Source organism: Cervus elaphus, chromosome 4 (assembly GCF_910594005.1).
Source record: "Cervus elaphus chromosome 4, mCerEla1.1, whole genome shotgun sequence".
NCBI classification, from domain to species: domain Eukaryota; kingdom Metazoa; phylum Chordata; class Mammalia; order Artiodactyla; family Cervidae; genus Cervus; species Cervus elaphus.
This window is the reverse complement of record NC_057818.1, coordinates 25954344-25979626: the sequence shown is the minus strand read 5'-3', so window position 1 is coordinate 25979626 and position 25283 is coordinate 25954344. Positions and strand designations below refer to the sequence as shown.

General features: G+C 47.9%; 1 protein-coding gene across 1 annotated transcript in view; it reads right to left on the bottom strand.

Annotated features, from left to right (window-relative positions):
- LOC122691738 (liver carboxylesterase-like) overlaps positions 1–25017 on the bottom strand; it is a 28122-nt gene extending 3105 nt beyond the window's left edge. Inside the window, exons 1-11 of the mRNA XM_043898518.1 lie at positions 24866–25017; positions 22630–22834; positions 18917–19061; positions 16462–16595; positions 14206–14359; positions 12388–12492; positions 10308–10412; positions 7759–7797; positions 5062–5202; positions 3190–3270; positions 2763–2910 (exon numbers count right to left, since the gene is read on the bottom strand). Of these exons, the coding sequence (XP_043754453.1) occupies positions 2763–2910; positions 3190–3270; positions 5062–5202; positions 7759–7797; positions 10308–10412; positions 12388–12492; positions 14206–14359; positions 16462–16595; positions 18917–19061; positions 22630–22834; positions 24866–24917 (1309 nt within the window). The 5' untranslated portion in view covers positions 24918–25017. The remainder of the gene's footprint in view (positions 1–2762; positions 2911–3189; positions 3271–5061; positions 5203–7758; positions 7798–10307; positions 10413–12387; positions 12493–14205; positions 14360–16461; positions 16596–18916; positions 19062–22629; positions 22835–24865) is intronic.
- Between the last annotated feature and the right edge of the window lie 266 nt (positions 25018–25283).

Genomic DNA, 25283 nt, shown 5'->3' with positions numbered 1-25283 from the left:
GCTTTAGCAAGAGGTGGGTTTTGGAGGAAGCCGTCCTCTGTGGGCCCACAAAGCCACTCATTAAACAGTTGCTTCAAGGCTGTGGCTTCCCTGGTGGCTCAGATGGTAAAGTGTCTGTCTGCAATGCTGGAGACCCAGGTTTGATCCCTGGGTCGGGAAGATCCCCTGGAGAAGGAAATGGCAACCCACCCCAGTACTCTCGCCTGGAAAATCCCATGGACAGAGGAGCCTGGTAGGCTACAGTCCATGGAGACACAAAGAGTAGGACACGACTGAACGATTTTACTTTTACTTCAAGGTCAAGCAGAGGTTGCCATAAGGAGGGGCTTTAACCTTGGCTCTGCCATTTTAAAGTTTTAGAAAGAACTCATGATCCAACCATAGGGGAAAGAACTTTCATGAACGGGAGAAATTATTTTGGGGAGCACGTTGCCCAAAAGATACTTCTGTTCATTTTTTTCTTTTTAACATTTCTGCCTTAAACTTCTGAGATTTATTAAATTCCTACAACCACAACACAAGTCTTCAAAAGAATAAGTAGGGCACAGGTTTGAATAATAACATTTAGGAACAATAAGAAAAGCAGAGGGAAGGAAAGAGCTAGCAATAAAAAAATACACAAATTTAAACAGTGTGATGTTCTTTTTTCTTTACTTGGTAAGGAGGGGCTTATGAAATTGGCAGCATTACTTTTATTTTTTAATCTGAGTATCTCAACAGAGAGAATAAAGAAATACTCATTCTGATATACTGGAAGCAATTTAACAATATATATCAAGAACTTTAAAATGGTCCTACAAGCTAGCCTAGTAATTAAACCTTTAGTAACCAAATCTAAAAAAAAAATATCATCAGAGATTTGGATAAAGTATATGCACATAAGGCTGAGCATAATGTTTTATAGCATCAAAGTATGGTCAGCCTGCCTCAATATCCAATATAACAGGAACACTAAAGTAAATTTTAATGTATTATTCCATGAGATAATGGATGCTTTTTATGAGTTTTCATTGACATTGAGGAAATGCTTACCTTATGGGATTCCATAAAAAAAATCACAATATAAAATTAATATTTAAATTATATTTAAGACATGGGAAGATTAAGGAAGAAAATATGTCAAAATTTTATAGCAGATATTTCTATGAATTTTGAAAGCTTCCAAGGTCAGAGCAGGCCTTCTTGAAACTAGAAATTTCTAGTTTCTTTTTTTTTTTTTAATTTCTAGTTTCTAGTCAAATTTCTAGTAGTTTCTTCTTTATGTGTTTCCATATTTTCAAAATGTTCTACAACTGTAAGATGTTAATTTTTATATTCAGAATAAGTTCTCTTCTGTATAAAAAAAGACTTAAGTAAGAAAAGTTTAAAAAAGGAAAGCATAATGTTGATAAAGTCTGGGAAGTCCAAGCAAAAATGACTCTGATGGGGGTCTGACACGTCCTGATGCATCCAGGATGACTGAACAGACAATGAGGCAGAGGAAACCACGTGTATGGAGAGACAGGACCGAGTTTGTGAAAGAAGAGTTCTGACCCCAGGCCGTCCCTGGCTGAAGGGCTTCATCAAGACCCTGGGGAGGAGGAAGGGTAACCAGCATCTATCCATGACTATATTGAACTGGGGGGACCTGGTAGGTCAGCTGTAGCTACTTTTTATTATGCTTATACAGTCCCACATTCTAAAACCCTTCTAGCATGCTTAGAAAGAGTGGTCTGGGTCAGAGAACCACGTCCTGCCTTGCACCCTAGGTGAGAGACAGCTCCTGGAAAGGGAGGGTCCTGTGAGAACCTCAGCAAGGCACTCCAAAAGGACACCTCCTGTCCAGGTGAGCTCCTCCATCCTTGGCCTCATGCCTCTAGGGCCCCCTCACACACAGTGCTGGGATGTGCTGAAAGGTCCTGCGATAGACCCAGCACACACTGGCATGGAACAAGGCCAGCTGCAGACATCAACATTCTCCAGACCACTTGCCCATTCCTCCCTTGGCTCAGTCCTTTGGGTTTTCTTGGTCCCAGGCAACATTCCTGATCCAACACTTGGCCTCTTGCTATCTCCAGCTCCACTGGTTAACAAACTGGCTTGAAGCTAGCTCTGACCTTGGAAGCCTTCTAAGAAAAAACCTCCAATATTTGCCCTGTGGCCCCACAGACTACTGTAATTCAGGTGAGGGACCCCGGGGCAGAGACTGTTGGTGTCTCCCCATGTCCCCTGCTTCTGGGCACAATGGCCGGAGTTCCAACTCCTGCATCTGTAGCTCTTTGCCTGAGGTCTTCGGCAGCCAGAGACCACTCTGCCCACATGTGCAGCAGGTCAAAGCACCAGGGAATTAACTGCCCTTGGGAACAGCCTTCAGCTGACGACTCATCAAAGCTGGAGGATAAACACGCCAGCTCTCCTGTCACTCACTCGGGAAAACCCTGACCCCGTCTTCTGCTGGTTTCCCAGAGCTCCCCAGCTCCAGGTGTCCATGGAGGACACTCGCCTGAAAGCACCGTGTAGGCTGACTTCCTTCTCCATTCGTGTCCCTTCCCCACTCCTCTACCACTGTTACCTGGGATCACCCCAAATACACTACCTGCATTTAGACCGTTTTCTCAGAGCCTGCTTCTGGTGGAAATCAAAATAGGACAGTGCCCCGCCCCTGGCTATATGGAATGGACCTTGACGTTTTCTTATATCTTTCTATGCTGAGGGCTAAGACAGAATACAGTGTGAAGCTGGTGGGGTCAGTGTCCCTCTCCTGTCCAATGTCGAAGACTCACCTCTGTGGTAACGGGCCGTGTTCACAGATGGGACACAAAACAACCCATCTGCCATCAAGTCCAGGAGCAGGTCTTTCTTTTGGACAGGGTCATGTGTCCCTCCTAAATACTTGTCAGTGGCCACTGGAGCCAGTTCCTCAGGGATGTTCTGAAATAGACCAAAAGTTAAAGTGACCACCAAGTCTAGTCAATAGCCCAGGCTTCCCCAGCCAGGGAGGAAGGCTTGCATTAGTGGTGAACCTCTCAGGCCCCATGCCACCTCTCCTGCCCACCATCGGTGGTGAGGTGGAAAGGCAGAAAAGTAGGAGCTGAACCACCCCCACCCCGAGCCCCAGTCTTCATTCTGCCCTTAGCTGCTCTGCAATTGGGAACAAGCCCCTGCCCCTCTTTGGTGCTCAGCCAGTTCCCGTGATTCCTAGAGCCTTACAAGGATGGGGTAGGACTTCCACACGAGTGATGTGGCCATCTCCTGGTCCATCTTGTCTTCAGATAGTGGGAAGCCCATGAACTGTTAAAACAGAGGTTAAGCAGTTGTGCAATCATCAGGAAATAGCAGGAAAAACCAAAGTGACCAACAGACCAAACTAAATGGAGGCTGAAGGTCACTTTGTCATGTCTTCGTTGGGCATGGGTCTTTGATGAGGTTTGGACTCAAATGGACTTTCATATCCAGAGACCAGGGAGTGTAAAAAGGATAATGTAATTGTTAAGGGAAGCTGTCCTAGTCCGTGTGTGTGCGTCTGTGTGTCTGTGTGTATGTGTGTACACACACAGATACACAAACTATTAGAGTCCCCAGAGTGGTCGAGACAGAGAGGGAAGATTTCGGCCAGCCTAGTGTTGAAGTGAAGGGCTCTGGGGCAGATGACATGGACTGCACCAGTACCCCGCCTGTGTCAGAGAACTGTAAAAAAAAGTGAAAGTGTTAGTAGCTCAGTTGTGTCTGACCCTTTGCAAACCCATCCACTGTAGCCCACCAGGCTCCTCTGTTCGTGGAATTCTCCAGGCATGAATACTGGAGTGGGGAGTTGTTCCCTTCTCCAGGGGATCTTCCTGACCCAGGGGCTTTACAGGCAGATTTGCTAGTCAGATAACTGAGAGAGCTCCAAATCCTGCCATTATGACCTCGGTCCTTTGGTATAACCTCTGAAATCATTCTGAAGAAACATAGAACTCTGCACATAACAACTCCATTAAAACTCGGCCCTAAGAGGCTTGACCAAAGTCGAGGACAGCTAAAGGAAGCTTAAGGCCATGTCCCAGGATGACCGCAGGCCCCCTTAAGGAGCTCTGGGCTGCCAGGAGGTTTTACTGTTTGTTTCAGCCAAAGCCTGGGGACAGGCAGGTAGGGCCCTGAGCTCTCTCTTAGAGCAGTTACTGTAGAAACCTTGTAATTATAAAGCTTTTCTTTGTCCCTTCAAATGTAAATCTACCACCCAAAGCTGTTTCCTCAAGGACCTGAGAGCCATCTATGAAAAACATGCATTCAGGGATAATTCTTGCTCTGTCCTCCAGTCCCTGTGAGAGGAGAAAGGCCTAACTTCAGGGGAATCTTGATTCTACTTACACCACTGCCTCCTGTCATAAAGACAGAAGTTTGTTTCTTCTCCAGATAAATGTCAGCTAACAAATCCAGGTGGTCCAGTCACATGGACAATCCACCCCACCCCACCCCACTCCCACCCACTCATTAAATAAGCTCCAGGCTTTCATTTCAGGGATTGGGTTCAGTTCAGGATGGATGGTTTCCCTCTAGCAGGATGTAACTGAATCATCTGTTACCACTTCACCTAGGGTCTGGCTTTGTTTATCTCTGTCAGAAGGGAAAGCCCTTCCTAATTTTAGAAGTCAGTTTTAGCTCAGGAGGAAACAGGCTCTTCTGAATCTTTCCAGTGAGATGACTGAGAGCATGGGTGGGGTGGGGGTAATTTATGGAGAAAGCATGAAAGCAGCAAGCCTAAGCAGAGAGGCTGCAGGTTCCAGGCCCCGCTCTCCTTGACTCCCGAGCCCCTTCCCCTTTCCAGGCCTTGGGTGTTTCATCTGCCCCGTGATGATCTCCACCAGCCCTCCTGGAACCGACATTTCAGGGTTCATGGATGGGAGGACAATCAGAGAGTGTGTGGGGATGCGGGTACCCAGAACTGACCACCCAGATGACAGTGTGGACCATCAGAGATAGTTTCCATGGAAATGTCAGCTTGTATGAAGGGGACAGCTGCCCTGGTCCCAGAGAGAGGTCTGTGACCACAGATGGGAGGGTGATGTGACAGGCACGGGAGATCAGTCTGTTCTTTCTCACCAATGGCAGAATCCAGCCAAACTCTTGCTTGTTGATTCCGACGATGTAGGGAACGGGGTTGAAGTTCTTTTCAGCCAGCATCTCCATGGGCATCTTTGGCAGCACCACTCCGTCCACCACGGTGGGCAGGAAAGGATAGGTCTGGGGAAGAGGGCAGAGTAGGGTCTGTGCTTCCCCTTCCAGGTCACACCACATCTCCCTCTCCACCTGCCGAAGCTCATGACCAGTATCACACACCTGAGTCCTAACAGAGGGGGATAACTGTGTGGACCCCAGAGGGGAGAACTCTGACCAGGGGGTAGCAGGGGTCAGGTGATGGGGGCATATCTTCAGTCAATTTGGTATAAAAATATATAATATAATGTGCATATATTTGAAATATATATATATATATATATATATATATATATATATATATATATATACACACACATCTGTATGTCTCTTTCCAGTCTCATTCAGCTCTCATTATTTGTGGTACTTAACTCTAAGAAGTTACTGTGACACACTTCCCTGGTGTCCCGCAGTTAAGAGAATGTCTGCCAATGCAGGGCACATGGGGTTTAATCCCTGGTCCGGGAAGATCCCACAGGCCTCGGGGCAATAAGCCCAGATGTTGCCATGTGCCTAGAGCCTGTGTTCCACAAGAGAAGCCACAGAAGTGAGAAGCCTGAACACCGCAACGCTGTGGAGACCACGGCCCTCCAACTGGAGAAAAGCCCGTGCAGCAATGAAGACCCAGCACAGCCAAAACTAAGTAAATAATAGAAGAATGAACTAGGGAAAGAAAAGAAGACAACAGCCCACAAGGACTCAGCGGTTTCCTGGGCGATGCTACTGTAAAGCCCTTGGCCGTCAGCCTCACAACAGTGCCGCCCACTATGCTTTTTTTTTAAATCCACCTTCATCTCATAAAGTCACAAACAAAGCTTGTTTCTCATGGCTTCGTCACACGCTATAGATGTTGCTTTAGCATATTCCTAAGCATCTCACGGCACTGATCGGCAAACAACCTTTTCTTATTCCGGATGCTCTCCATTGTTGACTCATTAACACTGTCACCCAGGCCTGAAGGCAGTTTGTCTCTTACTCATATTTCTCACAAGTCAGACGCTTCGTAGGCTGCCTGCACTTAGGTACACTAGACGGCCCTTCTGTCCGTGGTTGGGGATTATTTTAAACAGCAGAACTGACAGCACAAAACTCAAGAATGCAAACGGTGGCACTAAACAGGACCATGAGAAGGTGTGTTAGTGGTATTAGAGATGAAACAAAAAGACAAAAAAGTAGCTCCTTGTTTGATCTCTGTGAACAAAAGGGAACCCTCCTACACTGTTGGTGGGAATGTAAATTTGTGCAGCCACCACGGAGAACGGTGTGGAGGTTCCCCCAAAAGCTAAAAATATCACTATTATATGACCCTGCAATCCCACTCCCAGGCAGATATCCAGAGAAAACTCTAATTCAAAAAGACGCATGCATCTCAACGTTCACAACAGCCCTATTTACGGTAGCCAAGACATGAAAGCAATCTAATATCCATCGACAGATAAATGGATAAAGAAGATATGGAACATATATACAATGGAATATTTCAGGTATGAAAAAGAATGAAACAATGCCATTTGCAGTAACATGGATGGCCCCGGAGATTACTATACGAGGTGAAGTAAATCAGAAAGAGAAAGTCAAATGCCATATGATATCACTTATATGTGGAATCTAAAATATGACACAAATACACTTATTTACAAAACAAAACAGACTCACAGACAGAAAACAAACTGTGGTTACCAAAGGGGAAAAGGGGCCGAGTAGGAACAAATTAGGAGTTTGGAATTAGCAGATACAAATCCTATATATAAAAGAGATAAGCAACAAGCCCCAACAGAGGGAGCTATATTCAATATCCTGTAAAAAACCATAATGGAAAATAATATTAAAAAGTTTGTGCATATGTATGTATAACTGAATCATTTCACTATATACCAGAAACCAGCCGAACATTGCTAATCAACTATACTTAAAAGAAACCACTTTGTTGACTGACTAAGTCTCCTTTGATCCTCTACACCTTTTAAGATAAGACTCCCCAGGGAGTCTGCAGAGAGGCCAGGACTGAGATGCCACAGAAGCAATGCCACCAGAACCTGGTGAAGGAAGCGTTGGAAGGTGGGAGGAGATGAAGGAGATGGGAGGCTGCTGTTGGACTTTCCCACGTGGCTGGGAGGAGGGTGGTGTCCTGAGGACTGAATTTCATGGCTCCTTTCCCCACATCCCTGCAAACAGTGCGACTTGCACAGTCAGTCAACCTGAAACCCCCCAGGAGGCGATCCAGGCTCCTTGTGAAGGCTCCTGAAGAGCCCCTTCCCCAGTCATCTCCACTCGCCGCAGTGGTTTCTCCTTCACCTTCTTTCTTCCAACAGGGTGATATTAGGAATGTAAACAAGACCATGGGCTGGTTAGGGACAGGGACACAGTGTTGACGATGGAGAGCACTGGCCTGGGGGTCAGAGTATTGGGTTCTAGTCTGATGACTGGTCTCCTGCCCGGCCACCTGGACAGCACTCTATCCCTCTCCAAGAAACACAAGGAGCTACTATGGCTCTGCATGGGAGAATTCTGTCATTCATATGTAACTGGAGCTTAAAGGTGTCAAGACTTAAAACCCATAATTAAGAAACCAAAGGTCCTTACCTTTGTTGGGTCTCCCAAGAAATCAAGAATGAAAAAGTTCTGTGAAGACAAAGACAGAGGTTGTGGTGAGGAGGCTTCCTGGGAAGAAAGCTGACCTCTGTGAGCTGTGCCCAAAGGTACCAAGTGCTCCCTCCTGGCGCCTCCCTGGCTGGGCTGAAAGGAAGCGGGCAGGACTCCCTCCCCTGGGCACCAGCTCAGGATGCAGGGGTGGGGTGGGGGAGGGGAGCTCCCAGAGGACTGTTGTTGGTGCCTGCCCTGCCCTCCACCCGTTTCCCCTTCTTGTTCCTCCAGGCAACAACACCCCGATTTTCCTTTCGGGGACCCCCTCTTCCCCACTCTCACTCCATGATTACAGGCATCTGTATGTGACCTCAGGTGTACCAAATCCCTGAATACTGAGATTAATTCAGGGATGGACACGTGCCCATGTCCGTTCAATAGAGTTTACCCAAAACTTTTGCTGGAGTTGATGGGAAAGAGGGTTTCTAACCAGATAGGATGTAAGACTAGAGTATTGTTGTTTAAATCCCTAGGGGCCAGATCTGCCTAAGAGCGAAGCCAACACAGAAAGGCAAATGCTGAGGGATAGAGACAGATTCTTAATAACACCATACGTGCATCCAGATCCAGCCATGCCTGAAGCCATCAACTCTTGGACTTGTCAGTGAGTTACCTGAAGATTCAGTCACAACATATTCCTCTCTCTTCTCAAAGCACTTTGAGATGAGTTTTCTCATCTTGCATTGGAAAATCCTGACTCATACAAAGTCACCGAAAATTCTCTTTGTGGTAAGTTTACCATGACTGTACTGACTTTATTGTTACACTGTAGCTAACAGGCCTGACCAGGATGTATGAGGTTACCAAAAACGGTCTCTCCATTATGTGTTGTAGCCCTGCAATCCAGGTGCATGTATCCGTGTGTGTGGGTGTCTGTGTGTGTGTGTGTTAGCGAGAGAAGGTAATCATGGAAACACTTCCACATGATCTCAGGAAACTCAGGAGGATTATAGAGGCTCCGGGTTTAACCAAAGTCACTAATCTCCCTTTAATTATTTAATTAATTCTTTTCTCTTTAAAAAAAAAATTTTTCCCCCAATTATTTTTATTAGTGGGAGGCTAATTACTTTACAACATTGTTGTGGTTTTTGCCATACATTGACATGAATCAGCCATGGATTTACATGTGTTCCCCAACCAATCTCCCTTTATAAACTCGACCTCATGTGCCAGATTGAGAGGTGCTGAAATAAATTTACATCCTTTCAGGTATTAGAAAGCAGTTGTATTTTCATTCTTTGAATATATTGGTCACATCATGTGAGCCTGAGAAGCCAGGATCTAAGTCCCAAGGCCACACTGGAAAGAGATCAGAGTCCAGTGTTAGAGACTTGTTTCTGGGGGTCCAGGAATACCCTCTGGAGTCCATACAGAGAGCCCAGGTGCTTCGGTTACTCTGGGCTTTCTTTCAAACCCTCCCCGACACAGAGGATAGTTTCTATTGGTGCTGGTGCTGTATTTCCGGGTGTCCGTCCTGCTGTGGCTTCTCTGTGATGAGAGACTGCCACAGACATCCATCAAGCCTCACAGGTCACCTTCCCTGTGAAGCATCCTTGCTTAGTATAACAAACACTTCCCCTCTCTGTATTCCTACCATACAGAACCCACAAAGTGTGTGGGTGTGTTTCTTCCTGGAACGTTCCTTGTGAGCAGGGACTATATATCCGATTCACGTTCCCATCACCCTCCCTGTTACCACCCCTCCCTCCCCACACACTTAACATAGATACATGGATGGATGAAGTGGTCAGTACGTGGAGTACTGGTGAGTCAGATGGACAAGTGGATACATGGATGACACCTCGCAGATGGGTTATGGATGGATCCCTGATTTTGGAGGGATGGATGATGGAGTGATGATATCGGTGCCTGGATGGTGCATGGACAATTAATAACAGATGAATGAAAAACTTTGAATGGATTTGTGGACTGGATAGAGGAATGATAAGATAGATGGATAGATGAATAAATGGATGGATGGTTGGATGGATTAATGGTTTGATGTATAGCTTTCCTAGAATAACAACTGAGGCAGAGTCTTAAAAAATCTAGAAAAGTGGCCCACCATTGGCTTAAAAATGGAGTGGTTTCTAAGTTAACTAAGAGAAATTGTGATAATCTTCCCCAAAATATTTGTTTTTCATATTTCTGTCCCTAAAGTTCAGGATGGTAGTTACCTCTGAAATATACAATGTTTAAGTTTTAAAAATATATCTAAAAATGAGAATAGAAAAAATAAGTTTTGATAGATCTAGAGGATTATTCTTCATTTCGTTCTTTTTTTGACTTTGCTAAAGTTTGAGATATTCCATAATAATAAAGAAAAACAGTTCCCCAATCATATCCAGAGGCTGACACTGCTCCTGGGAGGTGAGAAACTATCCCAGGTGATTTTTCTAGGGCAAGAGGACTGAAGATGAAATGGTGAAGCCTGCAGCCACGTTTCCAGGGTGGGGGGCTTGTTTGTCCAAGAGAATGGATGCACTTACCATCTTTTGCGTTATCTCCAAGAGCTCGTCCTCTGTCTTCTGGCGCAGGCAGTGAACAAGGACAGCCGAGGTGGTGGTTTTGCACCCAGCAAAGGCAGCAATTCGCTACAGAGATCACAGGTGACAGCAATCAAGAGCCACGTCTCTTCCCTCCATCAGTACCGAGGTGTTCTGTCCCAACCTCAATTTCTAAAGGCAGCCCGTGGTAGCAGAAAACACCCCAGGCCAGGACTTCCCTGGTGGTCCAGTGGTTAAGAATCCGCCTGCCAATACAGGGCATCCGGGTTCGATCCCTGGACTGGGAGGACTCCACCTGCTGTGGGGCAACTAAAGCCACGGGCCACAACTACTGATGCCCCCACATCCCAGACCCCGTGCTCTGTAACAAGAGAACCCACCACAGTGAGAAGCCTGTGCACCACAACTAGAGAAAGCCTGCAGACAGCACAAACACCCAGCACAGTAAAAAATAAATACATAAATTAAAAAAAAATTAAATTAAATTAAAGTTTAAAACACTAAAAAAAAAAAAAGCAAAGAAGAAGAAGAAGATAGAAAAAGCAAATGTTCCAGACCAATTTGTATGGGTCCTGGGTCCCAGTCATGCCAATTACACAGCCTCTGCACTGTTACTTTATGTCTGTTAAAATGGGCACAATATTCTTGAAACTGAAGACAGGCATCAGGGTATGGAGCTTAAAAACGTGGAATCCAGGATCCCACTGTCTAATTTGAAACTTGGCTCATCCAATTATCAGTCATGTGGCCTCAGGCCAGTCACTTGCAAAGTGAAGCCAGAGGGGAAGATGCAGGAGATGTCAGGAGCCGGGATGGTGGGACCCTGGAGAGGGCTGCCTGGAGCCTGGTCCAGTGTCTGACATGCAATCAGAGCTCAGTAGATGTTTGCTGAATAAATGAAATGACCGGAAGTAGTGGACAGAGTTGGGAGAGAGAGAGAGAGAGAGAGGGAGGTAGGGCAAGAATAAGAATCTTAGATTCCTTCATTGTCTTAGATTCCTCCCTTTAGGTGTGGCTGCTGCCCCCACCCCTCCACCAAACCAGCCTGACCAAAACGCTCCACATCACTGACTCTCTGAGGCACACTCCTCAGCAGGGCCTTCGTGTTGCTCACCCTTCCCTGTCTTCCTAACATTCTCCAAATAAAGACAAGGTCCCCACGAGGTCCTATGTAGTGTAGCCCTGGCCAACGGCCCCATCCTCAGCTCTCTGCAGGTCCTGTCTGCACTTTCTGCCCTGGCCACACTGGCCTTCCTCACTCTCTCACTTGAGACACCTGCTCCTGCCACAGGACACAGGACACTGTTCCCTCTTCCTGGATATTCTTTTCTTACCAAGTAATTTACTGCTTATCCTTCTCATCTCAACTTGTTGATCACTATTCTCTCCAGAAGCCCTTCCTGATAACCTCTCCCTACCCACTGGACTAAGTGCTCCTTTTGGATTCTTTTGACATCAGGTACCTCTTCTCCATTACTCGTCACAGTTGACGTTTTATAAGTTTTGCGGCTGTATAATTATTACTCTATCTCTTGAATTATAATAGAAGCTTCATGAGGTTGCCAGATGTCACATTATATCAAAACTAATTGTTGAGTGAATGAATGAATGAATGCTCCAGGAACCTACCCCAGTCACAAGCCCCCAGGGAAAATCCACTCCAGCCTCACATGAGCCCAATGAGCTCAGCAGACTCAGACACTGAGGGAGGCAACACAGATGACAGGCCGTTGCCCACTGTGCAGCCCCGCACCACACCTGGCACACGTCGGGACGCATGGTCAGGGCAAAGTGCACCGGGGCTGGCAGTCCAGAGTCATGAGCCCGAGTCCAGCTCCGCCCTCATCACCGGCTGACCGTGACAAATACTTCTGCTCTCTGCCCCAGTTTGTTTAGCAGGTGAACCGGGAGGTGGGGTGGGGTGTGTCCTCACCCTTCCTGGTCAGCCACCCTCACTTCTATGATATTTTGAGGATGTCAGCCAGACGCTGTGGTAAGAAAGTGCCCCGACAACTTCAGCAGAGCAGAGCATGCTGTAGGGACAGTCCAGTGTGAGACCTACCTTAGCTTCAGCCTTAGAGTCCTTCTTGACCAGGCCAGGAAGGAGAGCAACGCCACTCTCTGAGATGGCCCGGTGGAAGAGATTCTTGGCCAGGGGAGATAAAACCTGGGAGGAGAGTGGCAAGAAAGGGAGTTTATGCTCACAGGGAGTGGGGTCTTCAAGAGATCTACCCATCCATAGCCCTGTCCTGGCCTGTTCCCATGGAGACCATGGGGTTCAGTGGACATGGCAGGTCCTTGCTTGACCTGACTGACCTTGTTCCCTAGAGAGACCGGTGGGTCCAGCTTCTCCAAGAAAACCTCTGCTAGAGGGAACCAGGCGTACAGAGTGAGGCATGCACTGATCATAGCACTCAAAGTATCTGAAAGGCAGCTGGAAATTTCTAGCATCTATTTAAACACACAGTTCTGATTTCCCATTTCCATTACTCAGGATTGCTTTTAAGGAAAATTCTCTGGAGGCAAACAAAAATCTCTAAGATGTTCATGTTATTTATAACAGTAAAGAGTGGAAATAACACAAGGTTTTAATATATGACATTGGGTAAATAAGGTATTTTTCATTCTTACCAGGAAATACTCATGACCATACACACAAAGCATAAGAAATTATAACTAATGGTTAGGGAAACATATACGCTATAATGGAAAGGGAGCTTTTCTGTTTAAAAACTCATAGATACAGATAGATGATAGGTCGGGTGATTCATGGGGAAAGGGCTTCTCTGGGGGCTCAAACGGTAAAGAATCTGCCTGCAGTGCAGGAGGCCTGGGTTCAGTCCCTGGGTCTGGAAGATCCCCTGGAGGAGGGCATGGCAACCCACTCCAGTATTCTTGCCTGGAGAATCCCCGTGGACAGAGGAGCCTGGTGGGCTACAGTCCACAGGGTTGCAAAGAGTTGGACATGACTGAGCGACCAAGCACAGGACAGCACAGCAGCATGGAAAAAAGACTGGAAAAACGAAACTGTCCATGGTGGGAACCACTGGCTAATGGGATTGTGGATGAATTTTTATTTGGGGGGGGTGGTTATCTATGATTTTCTTTTTTCTCCATTTTATAAAATATAAAATAGTTTTCTCTGAATATTCAAGTATGATCCCACATGTTTTAAAAATACAGTAATAGTGCTCAATAGTGAGGTAATTGGAAGGTTTCTCACAGCTCCCAGGCCCTTCTAATCTGACTTTCCATCTTTGCCTCCATTGGCGTCTCCCTCATTAGCACTCCCCACACCACACTCCCAGGTCCCGTCTGTGTCCCTTGTCACCTGTCCAATCCACATCCCTCTTCTTCTTCTCCTTCCCCCAGCCCAGCTCCATCCCTCAGCCCCAGAGGCTGCTGCCCTCCCTGCTGGGCATGGACAAGCCACCAGATGCCCTCAGAGGGGGCCCCACCCTGTTCTTAGTGCTTGCATCCTCCTGAATTGGTTTCAAGCCAAATAACAACACTCTGTCCATCTTTACAGTTGCCTACTCTTATTAATAATTTACACCCACCTCTATTTTCCAAGAGAAGTTTAACTTTGAAAAGTGTCCTAACGTTAAAATGATTAAGAAGGAGAGGATGAGCTCAACCGACACAGGTCAGGAAGAATGTGTCTGTCGCAGCTGTGGCTACAGCTACGGCCCCGGAGGCTCAGCTGAGCCCTGAGCTTCCCAGGGGCTCAGGGGAGTCTGGCCGTTAACTCTCCACCATCTGATGTTGCACAGAGTTGGGTCAGCCTTGAATCCAGGTCTTGAAACAAAGGTCCCAGGACGAGCTGGGCTGGTCTGCAAGGGGTCACATCAGCAGCCACCTCATGGCCAGGAAGACTTACAAGAACAGAGACACTTTCCCCTCCTGCTGACTCTCCAAAGATGGTCACAGAGCCTGGATCCCCTCCAAAGGTGGCAATGTTCTCCTGGACCCAGCGCAGCGCGGCCACCTGGTCCAAGTGGCCCCAGTTCCCGCGGCTGTGCTCGTCCCCTGTGCTGTGAGTGAGAGAACAGGGTGGGGTTGGGAGCAGAGATGTCCCGGCAGGGCCCTGAGGACCAGAGATGGGGCTGGGGGTCCAGGTGAGCCTTCTGGAAAGCACTGGGCTCCCACAGCCCTGACACGGGGTCTTCATCTCCTTCCATCCTATTCTGCGGTAGGGCTCTACATATCCATCCTTCATCTATTTATTGAGCATTTCCTATGAGCACATGGACTTGACAAATATCCAAAGAAGGGAATACCTGGTGGAAGAAACAGCAAGTGCAAAGTCCCTGGGGTCCAGTGAACAAAAGTGTGAGTCTAGGACATGCAGCTACAGAAGGTCCTGAGTGTCTGGGTGAGGACATCCATGTCGTTGTAAGTAAGACGGGGAGCCATTGCAGAGATGACAAGATTTCATTTATGTCTTAAATGATCACTCTGGCTACTGTGGAACCAAGAGGATTTGGTGGTGACTGGATGTGGGGAGTGAAAAAAAGAGAAGAATTCATGCGACCACAAGGTTTTTATCCAGAGTAACTGGAAGGGTGTATTTGCCAATAGCTGAGCAGGAGGCCCTGTTGTGGGGAGAGAAGGAGGGTTTGCAGAGAGGGATAGTGGGAGTTAAGGGTTACATTTCTTTGTGGAGGAGTGAGGTGCCCTCAGACGTCCCATGGGGAAGGTAGGAGGCACTCCATGGTGTACTTGTGGGCTACAGTGGAGAAACAGGACTAAAAGTAGGAAGCTTGGAAATGCTCCCTGAGGTCACTCAAGGAATCAGTGGGACAGAGAAGAAGATGCACACAGAGGCTGAGACAGGAGGAGGAGGGCCAGGGAGGAGCTGAGAAGGAGCACCCATGAGGGAGGAGGTGGCCAGGAGCCAAGAGAGGTCAGCTTTTCAAGAAGAACTGAGGGCTCACGTGTGGATCTGCCAAGGTTGGCCAAGAGATGCTGGGGCACGTGACCTGGACCAGAGTAGTCTGGTGTCTGGTTGGGGTGAAACCCTAAATCACGTGGTGGAGGAGAGGCCGGGGAAGAGGAAGTGGGGCGAGTCTGTGTAGTTACACTGTCACTGACAGCAGACACGGGCCGTGGGGGAAGAGCTGAGGGGCCTCTGTGAAGGGGACACGTCCTGGGGCACGACTCCCCTCTGACAACCCTCCCCCGGCCCACAGGTCTTTGCAGGGAGGTGACCACCCCTCTCCCGGTGCACGCCCCAGCATCTCAGGGTAAGAGGTCCTGGCACCAGTGCATTCAGGAAAAGCTCAGTAACTGCCTGCTGGAGACCTGGTTCCTGTCCTCGGAGAATCCACGCGGGAAACTCAGCCTTCACTCACGCATGTGCCAAAGTCCAGGGAGGAAATGGGGTGAGTGGGCCCAACGCTCCTCCCAGTAGATGTACCCCTGGAGTCAGATGCTCCTTACAACCTCCCAGTTCCAGGCACCCATTCCTTCACCTACAAGGCTTCACAGAGCTCCCACATTAATCTGCCCCTTCCTTTTTTAAAAAAATTAATTAATTTATTCTAATTGGAGGCTAATTACTTTACAATATTGAGGTGGGTTCTGCCATCCATTGACGCAAAGCAGCCATGGGTGTGCATGTGTCCCCCCGTCCTGAGCCCCCCCCAGCTCCCTCCCCACCCCATCCCTCTGGGTCGTCCCACTGCACCGGCTTTGAGTGCCCTCTTCATGCATTGAACTTGGACTGGTCATCTATTTCACACTTGGTGATATACATTTACTTCCCAGGAGATAAGATGTGTGAGCCTCTAAGGGCTGTGCTGCAAGGTAACTGTCATCTTAGAGATGGGGCAACATGCAAGGCAGCACAGTGAAAAAGAGATAAGTAGTTCAGATGAGATAACAATGGGTTGGGCTCTGTAGGAATAATAGGAGTTTGTCAGGTAGATTAGGTGTTTTATGTGTAAGAGCTCAGAAGTAAGTGGACCAGGGTAGGTGGGGAATGAGAAGGTAGGTGGAGCCCAGTTATGAGGGGACCCAGATGTCATAGTAGGGAGCCTAGCAAGGATCCCCTTGAGGGCTTGCGTGACCAGAGTGGGGTCCTAGCACCCCTACACTGGGGACAATTTGCCACCAGGAGAGTCCAGGGTCTTACCTGAAGAAGCCCCAGATGCCCAGGCGGTACTGAATGGTCACCACCACCACGTTTTCATGGGCAGAGAGGACCAGCCCATCATAGATTGATGCTCCTCCCATCAGCAGAGCTCCTCCATGAATCCACACCATCACCTGGATGGGGGGATGCACCACACAGGTTATAGGAAGCAGAGCTGGGGAAGACCTCAGAGGCTATCTGGTTTGGTCACCTACCCGTTCTCCAGCTGCGGCCCAGGTCACCACCCAACTCAGGGCACCCTGGCTGCCCCTGTCTGTCTCCCCTGCCCCAGGGCCACCTGCTCTCAGCACTCTTCATGCTCAGAACATCATCATGGGAACAGCCGAGGCTCATGCATCATCTCCTCCCCAACACTCCCACCACCCTCACTCCTGGACCCCTCACCCAGCTCAGCACACTCAGCATGCAGAAGCCCTTGGTTAGAAGCTTGTTTCAGCTTCATCTTAGTTACCTTTTGTGTGGTGAATTAAAGTTCTCCTGTGAATGAATGATCATGTCAAGAAGCCTATGCCCTGGGTGGTACCTCATATTAATATACCTTCCTACTGCCTCCTTCTGCTCCCCAAATCTCACCCATCCTCCAAAGCCCAGCCTAAAAACCACCTCCTCCAAGAAGTCTTCAACTATTTGATGAATGTGATCTGAAAACCTACTAGGCGCCAGGGACTGTGGTAAGAATTGAGGCCATTCATAATGCATGTCCGCCAATTTAAGGAGTTCACATAGCAAGAAAGTGAGAATAGCTAAAGTAAATATTATAATGATTTTGTTAACAAAAAATTTGAAGGACTCGTGCATGAACTATGTGCCAAGTATGATTTTAAGCATTTAAAAATAACTCATCCATGAACGAGGGACTACTATTATCCCGTTTCATGGACAGGAAAACGGGGGCACTTAACCACCGAGGTCATGCAGCTACTAGGCAGTGGAGGCAGGCTTGAACCCAGGCAGTCTGGCTGCAGAGTCCATATGTTGAGCCACCCAGCACACAGCAGCCAATGGCCATGGTGCAGTATGTTGGCTTCTGGGGCATGAGGAATTCCTTCCCTTCCACTCTAACTAATGCATCAGGAAGTTGCCTCCTGTGCTGTGCCAGACACTGCCATAAATCTTCATATTCATCACTGAAAACTCACATGTGATTATCCCTGATTTGAGGAAACAGAGCCAGGTCTCTCAGGCAGTAAAAGGCAGAACTAGTATTTACACCCAGACTCTGCAGTTCCAGAGTCTGTGTCCACATTAGAGGTTCTCCAGCCTCGGCTCCCAGAGCCCCTGCTCCTCCAACACCTCCGATCCTTGACTGCCTCCGGGTGGAGAGACTGAGTTTGCAGTCATCTCTTGAGTCCAGGCTGAGCCAAGGGCTGGTGAGCAGTGATTTGCTGAAGAAGCCAGTCCAGCTCGGTGCCCATCCTCAAAGGCAGGGGCTGTGTGGTCATAGTTCTACGTTCCTCTTTTCTCTTCATCCCCACTTCTAGTACGTGTGTGGGAGCACTAAGTATGTCACAGGCAAGAGAATGAATGCATGAGTGATCAATTGTCCCCACCTCTTCAGGCTTCTAGTCCCAAGTTCAGACACCCTCCTCCACATCTGGGCACCATGCCAGGGGTGTTCCTGGGAGATGGCTGGGTGCGCCCAGCCCTGTCTCTACCCCCACTGACCCCTCCTTTTCTAGCAGACCAGCCCCACCCTCCAACCTGAGTCTGGAAGGCTTCCCTGTCTCTGGGCTCCATTTATTCTGGAAATGCTGACACACTGCATCACTAGCCTGGGCCAAAGGCAATTAGGAAGTGAAATTAACTACAAGAAAATCTTGATAGTTAGCAAAGGAAAGTGCAACCTTGTTGTTCCAGGCTCTGCCCCCCAACCTGTGACACAGAAAGCTGTCAGAGAGGGTCTCTCTGTGCTGAGGAAAGGCCACACACAGGCTCCTCTGCTAGCCTGTGTCAGAGAGCTCCCGACTATTCCAGGGGCCCCGTGCTCCAGTCCTGCCAACCCTCCTCTGTGACCTCCCCTTCCCCTCACTGGGCCTCAGTTTCTCTGTCTGTAAAGGAAGGGTTGATTTGTTGGTTTATCTCCAAGGTTCCTTCCAGCTGTAACTTAAGTGGAAATTATGTTTTACCTACTCTGGGTATCAGATTCCTAACCTAGCAATTACAAGTCATCCTTCTTGTCCATCTATTAGCATGAGAGACATCAGAAAAATTCAAATATGCATTACAGATGTGCAGCCATCTCCCCCAGGGGCCCTACTCTGGCCGAGGGGACACAGGTGTGGGCAACCTGCGCTCCCTGATGTCAGGTTTGGCCATGGTGCTAAAGAAAGCCCTGGGGCCCCAGAAGACCCTTGACCCAAGACACCCCTCCTTAACACCCCCTTCATCCCCTTCTAGTCTATACCAGTCTTGACCAGGGGTTCCCAGTGCTTACCGGCAGCTTGCTTCTCTTGGTCAGGTCAGCAGGGGTGTAAATATTTAGGTAAAGACAGTCTTCAGAAAATTCAGGCTTAACACTCTCCATTCCGTTGCTAATGAGGTCTGAGGACATTTCCGCCAACACTGTGCTTTGGGAGCACCTGGGAGGGGCAAGGAAAGAGAAGAACTCCTGATGTGCAATCACAGATGACCAAGGAGATGTCTCCTGTCTTGGAGTGGGAGAATTAGGCCTGTAAACAAAGCTGTCTTACCAGATTCCAGACACTGGAATGGGTAGGAGGCTACCTGGGGGTAGGGAGGGGGGAGTCAGGATAGGGGGCTCTAGGGCTCACCAAGGTCTCTGGGGAGAGGACTAATGAGAAGGCCTGGCACCTCCCCCTTTCAGGAGACTTCAGAATGCCTGGAAGTAGATCATTTCCTGCATGCCCTGGTCACAGCTGGCTCTATGATGCATAGCGAGTGCAGGGTGCTCACTCTCCTCTACAGGTCAACCAGGAGTTCCAGTTCACGGGAGACTTCCAAAAACAGTGAGAAGCCATTGTGTTGGCCATCATTTAAGGCATGCAACAGGCCAAGGGCAAAATATTTGTGGTGCAAAATTAGGAGAACTTGGTTCTAGTTCTGCCTCTGCCACTTACATGCTGGGTGACGTTGGGCAAGTTCCTTCCCTGTTCTGGGTCCCAGTCTGCCATGTCTAAGTGAGGGGAATGATTTCTATAAGGGTCTTGCAGCACTGACATGCTAAGATTCTGTCAGCTCATCTTGTCAAGTGTTATGCATTGCCCAAATAAAGGATCTGAAAGATCCAACAGTGGTAACAGGCAATACTTAATATTTAAAAGACACTTCTCCTTGTAAGGAAAGCTATGACAAACCTAGACAGCATATTAAAAAGCAGAGACATCACTTTGCTGACAAAGGTCCATATCGTCAAAGCTATGGCTTTTCCAGGAGTCATGTATAGATGTGAGAATTGGTCCATAAAGAAGGCTAAAGGCTAAGGAATTGATGATTTTGAATTGTGGTGCTGGAGAAGACTCTTGAGAGTCCCTTGGACTGCAAGGAGATCAAACCAGTCCATCCTAAAGGAAATCAACCCTTAATACTCATTGGAATGACTGTTGCTGGTGCTGAAACTCCAATGCTTTGACCGTGTGATACTAAGAGTCAACTTGTTGGAAAAGAAATTGATGTTGAGAAATACTGAAGGCAAAAGGAAAAGGGGGTGGCAGAGGATGAGATGGTTAGATAGCATCACTGACTCAAGGGAGATGAATTTGAGTCCAGGAGATAGTGGAGGACAGAGGAACCTGATGAGCCACAGTCCATGGGGTTGACAAGATTCAGACATAACTTATGGACTGAACAACCAGAAAATCTTCAGATCAGGGGCTTCCCTGGTGGCTCAGTGGTAAAGAATCTGCCTGCCAGTGCAAGAGACACAGGTTCGATCCCTGATCTGGGAAGATCCCACATGCCACGGGGCAACTAAACCTGTGAGCCACAAGTACTAAGTCTGTGCTCTAGAGCCTGGGAGCCTCAACTACTGAAGCTGAGCACCCTGGAGCCGGTGCTCCATAAGAGAAGCCATTGCAACAAGAAGCCCACTCACTGCAACTAGAGAGTAGACCCGCCATCTGCAAGTAGATAAAGCCCACACAGCATCAAAGACCCAGCACAACCAAAAATAAATGATAAATAAAATTATTTTAAAAATTCTTCAGGTCAGACCCATGATATGGGTTCTATTATTGTTCCCAATGTACAGTTGAGAAAACTGAGGCACAGAGACGTTACAGAACCTGCCCAAGATCACATGACCAGGAAGAGTCAGACTATGCACTGCTTATGTTTCTGAGGACATTATAAACCACATTTCCAGATTTCCAAAAAGCAGGCATGGCGGCCCCCAGTACTGAGGTGCTTGGATGACATAGCCATCAAGGGACTGTCATAGCCCCAAAGAGACCCTTCTGATTTCCATCCGGGGGAGCTTTCCCCAGATCACCAAGGCAAGGGGATATAGTATTCATAAAAGGGGAAAATAAAAAATAAATGGGAAAGAGAGTTCAACGTCACTAGTATTGAGATAAATGCAGAATAACTCTAAAATTATATAAATAATTATGATGCTAATAATTATTATTATTTTGCCTATCCAATAGCCAAAACATTTTTTAATAATCTCAAGCATTGGCTAGGGTCTAGTGAATGAAAGTTTTCATATATTAATGGAAAGAGTGTAGTTGGAACATTTCTGAAAGGAAATTTAACTAAAGGTGATACTCATTTACTCAGAAATGTCATTTTCTTGGAACTTAGCCCCAATTACTGTGAACATGCATAAAGGTTTGGCTAGAGGATGTTCATCACAGTGCTAATGATATTATCAAAAATATCAAGAAGAAATTAATGATCCCAAATAAGAGACTGGGTAAATAAGCTATACCTCTATACCCAGTGTAATCTAATGTCAGGCTGTGACATGTAATGACATATAACCATGTTCATGATACAAATGAGCAAAGCAGGCATCCAAAGTATCTGTATTGGGCTTCCCTGGTGGTCCAATGGTTAAGAGTCTGCTTTGCAATGCAGGGACATCGGTTTGCTCCCTGGCCTGGGATGCTCTTACATGCCGTGGGACAGCAAAGCCCGGGTGCACAACGATTGAATCCGAGCCCTACAGCCCTATAGCCAGTGCTTCACAAGAGAAGCCACCGCAAACAGAAGCCTCCGCATCTCAGCTGGAGAGTAGTCCCTGTTCCTTGCAACTAGGGAAAGCCCACGTGCAGCAACAAAGACCTAGCGCAGCCAATTAAAGACTTAATAAATAGAATTTTTAAATTATGTTAAAAAAACAAAAAAGTATCTTTATTGTGTGATATGATACTGTGATATAATAAGAAATATATCTTTGGTCTTCCTATTTCCTGCAAGCAGTTCCTAAAACCTGAGGAATTCCCTAAGTGAAAGGAGTGACAGATGCATCATTCGTTGTGTTAATGACGTGGTTCTGGACCTCACCTAAGGGTGGAAACTAGCGGCAAGAGACAGATCCTGGAAATCCCTAGAGATCCACGCATGTAGATGTCCTAGGTGTTCTAGGGACGGCTTTGACTTCTTTGCCCAACGTGGACATAGTGAGTAGGACACACCAACCATTGCTCTCCTCCTTACTAGGCAGCAGTCACACCTGGGAGTTAGGAACTGGCAATACCCCAAAGACTCCCTACCCGCACACCTCCTGGCCCACCTCACTCCCCAGCTGCAGCAAAGATCAAGACAGGAGAATACACAGAATCATTACTTCTGACCGACCCCCATCACTGCTCAACTCCTTGTTTTATTCCAAACCACTTAGCCTATTCTTACATATCATATAATCTGTTACCTTGCATATTGCTCAGGATCTGTCTTTCCCTGCTACAAAGGCAAGCTGCATGAGGGTGGGATCATTTTTTGGTTCACTGATGGATCTCAGGAAACTAGAACACGGCTGACATACAGGAGGTGCTCCAGAAATATTGGTTGAATAAAGGCTCTACAGTGCTGTGAGAATTCTGGAATGCTGGTAAGGATCTACAGTATCTTGAGGATTCCAGAACAAAGTATCAGCCACTCAGAAGATTGCCTTGGCTCCTTCCTGCATCCCTTTGAGACTAACATCCCCACTGAAAGATGCCAAAAGCCACACTCCCGACTTACATGGGAGGGTGAGAGGTGGTATTCTTCACGAAGGTCCATGGCTCTGCAGGCTGCGGCGGAGCAAACCTCAAGGATCCAAGAGGAGGCTTGGCAAAAGGAATTCCCAGGAAGACGGCCACAGGCTGTGCAAATCCTTTCAAGCTGACGTATTTTCCCAGGACACTGCCCTGAGCAGTCTCCACAATAGGTGGTGAGGGTGGCAGCCCTGGTGGACATTGAGAGGAAATGAGGACATGTCAGTGGTGAAGGTTTGAACTGGATTCTGGGTGGACTTTGTTACCTTTGCCGTGTGATCCTGAATGTCCTCTCAACTTTCTAAGACTCAGCTTCTTATCTGAGAGAGAGTGAAGATAACTGTCCTTCCTAACTCAGAGGGTCACCAGAGGGAGCGAACTGGGGGTCACATTCTGTCTGTCCCATTCCCATGGAACAGACAGTTCCTTCTCATTGAGCTGAAATTCATCTCCTACCGTTGCCCCGTCAGGCCTGGTCCTCACTGCTTGGGGACATCCTGCGCCTTCATGAGGCAGGTGGCTTTAGTGCAACCCCCGTTCATGCTCATCTTTCAAGTCCTCTCTTGTCCATCCTCAACAGCTGATGTTTGTTTAAGCATCCTCACAGGAAATGATGTCCAGCCTCTCACCCTCCCAATTGTTCCTCTTTAGATACAGACAAAAGGACAACCTCTCCTTCAAAGCGTGTGGCCAGAATAGAGAATAACGCAGATCTGGTCTTATAGACACATCGATGACAGCCTTCAAGAGACGTGAAGTGGACAGATGCCCAATTGGCAAAGGTGAAAAAGTGGGTGATGAGCTGTGGGGCATAGGCAACGATGGTGACTGCAGCAGTTACCACGTGAGGTAGACGTAATGCTGTGTATTGAGTACTTTCTCTGTGCCACGTGGACATTCCAATGACAAAAGCCTCTCTAGGGAAAGATTAATATGTCCATTTTACAAAAGAGGCAACTGAAGAAACGGAGGAAGCCAGTATGGATTTGCAAAAGATGGAAAGAGACTGACTCTACCCAGATAAACCAGCAGAAAGGGGATAATCAGCTTCTTATGTGCTTCTTACTCTGCTCTTACCCTCAATTCCAGGCCTCTCACAGTGTCACAGCACCAGGAGGAGGGCTCTTGCTGCACCCTTGTATTAACCATGTCTTCTGTGCTGTGTATTCTGATGCTTTGATACCGGGCGCCTTGCTGATTCTGGGGGGACTGCCCCTCCCAGAGTTAGCTGATCCCTGGAGACAGGAAAGAACTTTCCCTTCCAGCCTGCCAGAGGCTGAACCCCAATCACCTTCTTTATCAGGCCCTCCACAATGGCCACTATCATCCTGCCCTAATCATTCTAGGGCAAAGTACCTAACAGTCGTGGGCAGTCCCTAAGCCCTAGAGCATGGGGGGATTGGCTAATTTTCTCACCCTATCCACCCCACCCCACAACCAAGATAAAGTTCTCGCCCCTGATTCCTCCCTTCTTCCTCTGCCCCTGACACACCTGGGGCTTCACCTTCTAGCCCACCAGGTGGTGTCATGCCCCCTCCTCTGGGAAATGGGAAAAACAAACTATCTCTTAAATGGCAATTGGCTCCTGATCCATGGGCTTTAGCACACCTCAGAGTGTCTATTAATACACTGTAAGTTAAAACAACTCTTTTACTTGTCAATCACTGTCTTTTCACTTTCTCCAATTCCAGACACTCTTTAGAAACAACCCATTTCACACTTAAAAGAGCCCAATGATGTAGATACAGTTCTCACCCCCATTTTAGCCGTGCAAAACTGAGACACAGAAAAGAAACATCCCTTGTTTAAAAGCACACAGCTCCTGAGTGCTGCCTTGGATGGGAACCCACCCACGCCCACTCGAGAGTGGACATTAATACTCCACTAACCCACTTTTAGCCATACTGGACTAATGATCAAGGGGGAAACACACGGAGCTCGCCAAAGTCCTCAGCTGCTCAGCGATAGGTGAGCTGGCTGCCCTCCTGCACGTGGCACGGCCGGCGCAGCTGCGGCTCCCAGGGTGTACCCTCCCCTTCGTCTCCTGTCGCCGCCGGGAGTTGGCAGAGCCTCAGAGTCCTGACAGCGCGCGCTGCAGCGGGACCCGGCAGCTGCGGGACCCGGCAGCCTGTCACTGCTTTGCCCTGTACGCTTCTCCTCCCCCTGGTCCCCCACAAGGATTCCCAAAGACCGCCCGCTATTTGCATTTCAGGAGGACTCACCCCAAGCCGTGGAAATGGCGAGGGAGGTCAGGACCAGAGCGACGAGCCACATCGTGAGAGGACAGCAAGCTCTGCGTCCTCAGGTGTCTGCGCCTACCTAGGGCCCTATGAATGAGGCCGCCCAGTTCCCGCCCTCTCCAGCTCTCCCCAGCCCTGCCCCCGCCGCCCAAGAGCCTGATGAGGAGACAACAGAAAAGCTCTCTCTGCTCCCTAAGATGCAAGGGCTGAAGTTTCCAGTGGCCAAGCCTGTCCAGGCCCCACCCTCCTAGACTTTGACTTTTATCAAAAGAGCTTGTATTAAACTCCCTGATTACACATAACCACTGACTTGTTCAACCACTAGTTTCACAAGTGTTTCTTCCTTCCTGGATTCTAACCTTAGTGCACTGTGAGCTACCCAAAGCAGGCATAAGCAAAC